The sequence below is a fragment of the Pleurotus ostreatus genome (assembly GCF_014466165.1).
Source record: "Pleurotus ostreatus strain PC9 chromosome Unknown scaffold_1, whole genome shotgun sequence".
NCBI classification, from domain to species: Eukaryota; Fungi; Basidiomycota; class Agaricomycetes; order Agaricales; family Pleurotaceae; genus Pleurotus; species Pleurotus ostreatus.
This window is the reverse complement of record NW_023503156.1, coordinates 4,801,597-4,805,621: the sequence shown is the minus strand read 5'-3', so window position 1 is coordinate 4,805,621 and position 4,025 is coordinate 4,801,597. Positions and strand designations below refer to the sequence as shown.

At 53.4% G+C, this 4,025-nt stretch overlaps 1 protein-coding gene across 1 annotated transcript; it reads left to right on the top strand.

The window, feature by feature from the left end:
• Positions 1–2,984: 2,984 nt before the first annotated feature.
• On the top strand, positions 2,985–3,377 carry PC9H_001751 (uncharacterized protein; the record flags this gene model as incomplete). Its single annotated transcript, XM_036771400.1, has 1 exon — positions 2,985–3,377. The coding sequence occupies one exon, from the start codon at positions 2,985–2,987 to the stop codon at positions 3,375–3,377; it is 393 nt and encodes a 130-aa protein (XP_036637245.1).
• Positions 3,378–4,025: the final 648 nt, after the last annotated feature.

Genomic DNA, 4,025 nt, shown 5'->3' with positions numbered 1-4,025 from the left:
GGCGATCGTGTGTGATCGTCCAGGAACGCGGAGGCGCAGTTAAGGTCTCTATGCGTGCGGGCGCGTGCTGGTAAGTTCATTCCGTAAACTTGAAGGACACTCGATATGGATATGCAGGAGTACGTGTTGCGAACAAGGGTGGCTGATCATCGATGAATGCGCAACACTCCCGTGAGCACTGGGCGGACTAATGTCTTACAGCTCCTCCATGTTCATTGTATTGGGGCACCATTTGGAAAGATTCTGAACGTAAACCGACGAATCAGTCATTGGGATCACGAGGTAAAGAGAACCCGTACAGGTAAGAAATCGAAATACCCACGTAGCTTGATTCCGTGATCGAGACGGAGACTCCGAGCCAGGCACATAACCCAACGATCCTACAAAAACGCACTAAAACATCCTGCACTGCATCCGCCGTATGGACCCATATGGTATCATTACGATAGCGTTTTCCAAAACGGCTGCCTGGCCTCCACCACCCGGACGTTTTGCAGAATTTTGATCATAAACTCAGATACTGGCGCCGGCGCAGGGGCCGCTGAGTCCTTGTAGTAATGTCGCCTGAGAACCGAACAAGCTCCGAGCCGCCGTTGGTGAGCGGAAAGAATTTGAAAGAGTCCCGTCGGTGCGGGCGAGGTTGGACACAATCTTGCGGGCCTCCCGTCGCCGCGCAGGAATTTGTCGTAGAGAGCGCCATGGACAAGACGCTAGTTACGAAACGTTGTATGTCATGGTGAATTGCTGGCGGTCGCCAACGTTCTTGCCGCACTCGTGGTGGCCCGTCTACGTGGTATAGAGCTGGAAAGTCGTTGAGATCCCTGGGGAAAGCGCCGACGCCGACCAAAGGCCGCAGGAGTGGGTAGCATCGTTACGTAAGCAGTCGGTCCGATGCACCACCAACTACGCGCTGGGACCGTTCGTTCACCATTGGGGAAGGGGAAAATCTGTCGGTGCGGCATTGGGGCTACTGGTCGCCATCTGGTGGACTGAATTAGAGCATGCGCTCACGGCTGAACAGCGTTGGAGACTCGTTGGAGGCGGCTGCCGTGGGGGAGCGCTGGATGGAGCGCTAGTGGAGACGTTCTCCGAGACCCCAGATGACGCTTGTCAGCGATGACGGTCATAGCGACTCAGCCACTGGAGGACGATGCTAACATGTACTCCAAGGATTGGCGTCCATTGACCGAAGGCGGAAGTACTCCAATTGGGGTGGGAGGCGGCACCGTCATGAGGAACGAAGTGGGCGACAAGGTGGAGGATCGACGAATGGAGGATCACATCAACCGCCATGATCGCCCAATGATCACCACGGCAGGACGAAGAGGAGCAGGGCCTCTGAGGTCGGGGTAATGAGAGGTGTGGGCCTAGAACCCCATTACCGGCTTGGTTCGAGCTCACACCGCCGTAAGGGCTGGCAGCGTCGTGACGAGTGCGCAACGATCGTTCTGTTGAGGAAGAGGCACGAATAAGGGGCTGATCATTGTCTATTCACAACTAGCGAGAGACACACCGTCATGGAACACGACCACCGCTACGTCCGTCGTCCATCGTCATTGAGGAACCGCTTGGATGTTGTCTAGCATCATGCCAGTGTCCAAGGCGGCGAAGAGGCAATGGGGCGCAAGGAGCGTTACTGCTCATGGGTTACTTCGTAGTGAGTGGACGCGCCCTCCCTCTCGCCGTGACAGGGCTTAGCTCCTCGTCCGGGTGCAGCTACAGAAGGGAGTACATTGAGACCAAAACCGCGATGTGGAGGGTGCAGTGTCTGCGGGAGACGCGCATTCCCCCGTGGATTCGCGGCCCTACTGTCGGGGACCGTGGATTGCGGAAATAGTTCGCTGTGGCTAATTTGCGAACAGACATGAGTACATACTTCGAGCATGATGTTGCGCTGAATAATGATACTTACCCAGCGGACCTCCAGAAGCCGGGCCCTGGTGTGCATCGTCCGTGAGCAGATCATGATGCAAACCAGGGACAAACACATACCGAACCAAGTTCGATATATTTTCTGTGAGAGAGATAGCCTCGTGGACACATGTGTAGAGAACAAGTAGCACGATCGACGCCGGCAGTAAATTCTTTCGGCAGCGTACCTGCCCAGGTATTTAGCAATGGACTGCAGAGAATAGCATGCACATACGAACTGGACTGAGGAAAGATGGAGGCCGGACGAGAGAAAGTAGCCTAGATTTCGCCCCTTCGAGTTAGCACAAAGCATTGAATGTGAAAGCTTGACATACACGAGGCTACGTGGTGCAGCGGGTGTGCAGCTTCTGTATTGTTTACTCCCGAGACGAAAATATCAAGGCAGAAAGTAGCACAAGACCCCCCTGACAGATCCAGAGAACAAACAAAAACACGAAAAGGATCAAAAGCGCAAAGGCCGATAAACAAGTCGAAGCGATGATAAGACGGGGAAGTAGATCCGAGTGGCATTAACAAGCCCAAGGGTGATGGCGGACTCGCATTTTGCCCATTCTCGGAGGCGGCCGTACCGCAGAGAAGACTGGGGCTGAAGGGCGATGCTCGGACATCTGCAATCAATCGTGGCCAACAGGCTGGTTTGCGCTTTGCGAACCATTCCACTGTCCGCACACGCAAACGTTGAAGGGAAAATGATGATTGGAAAAAAGTCATAACGGAAGGTGGGTGTTTCCGAGAATCATACCACCAATCATATCGTTAGAAGGTGGTCCCCCAACCGATGTATGGGTCAGATGGTGCAGTCTGGCTACTGCCATTCCGAGAACAAGAGTCGCGATCGAGTGAAACGATCAAGAGTAAGCAAAGAGTGCGTGTTCCAGGCCCAACTGCAAGTACGATGCAGGGAACGGCATGTCCTGCAAGCCAATAATGAATTAGGACGATGAATTGATAACGGCGTAACGTACTTGATTAATTGACCCCCAAGCCTTGATGTAGACCAGACCGTTGGGCTACCCGCGATTCGCACCGTGTCTACCCACTGACCATCCACGATGTATTCTGGATGTAAGTGTCACAGAATGCCTCCGTCTTCCGGTGCTGGGTCAGTCTGGACCTGGCAAGGGTTCGCCTGTCAAATTCAAACCCATTGTTTCGACATCCCATTGGGCCGTGGCCAGGCGTGGCACTGTTCAGAGAGCCTATTGATTGGCAGATTCTTCGATGGGGATATTTTGGGCGTAACGTTTACAGTCAAGAGAGACAGCACAACTTCGTCCGTCGGGGATCTAGTACCTGGGACCGTCCAGGCCCACCTGAAGCCAGGGAAGAAGGAAGAAGCTGAAATGAAAAGGTTGAGCAGGAGGAAGGCAGTGCTGAGTTCGAACGCCACGAATGGTTCGGCTGAGCCTGAAATTCCTTACTCTCCGACACCGCTCGGCGCTTGATGCGGACATCTCGAAGTTGAACCACGAGTTCATCAGCTTCGTTCGTGAATCCGAGTCCATCTGGTGAGTTTTCCCCACTCAGCCCATAATTAAATACTGAACCCGAGTCTGCTGCATTTTCTGGTACAGTGCTTCCAGAAAGTAGATCTATGAACGTCTCCGTATCGCACGGCTGGATGATTCACCCAAGACCATGCCATGCGCTTGAAAACTCTAATTCACAACATATCCGCTATCCGATGCCTTTCGCGGTGTACGAGTATAGACCTTTACCTCCAGCCACCAAGGCACACCTCGGAAAGCAGAAGTAACTTGGTCACCCATCACGCCCTACCGCGTACGGGGATTATATACGAAAACTGAAAAGGTTTTCGCAGCGGTAAAGAAAATTCACTGACGCCATTGAATAGCTCCGTAATCTCTTGGCCTGATCGCCAGTAACGGGTACGCGCTAGATTTCATGGAGACAAAGCGGAGACAGCCCACCCGCTCCCAATGATCGCCTAAATCTCGCGGGGCGCACCAACTCTTACTGTCACGGAGGCCCCCATTGCAATACTCTTGTGACATTATGGATCGTATGCCGCTAACGAACGCGATACCATTTGCCTCCATTCCAGTAGTAGCTTTCCGCGGAATCAAAGGAGG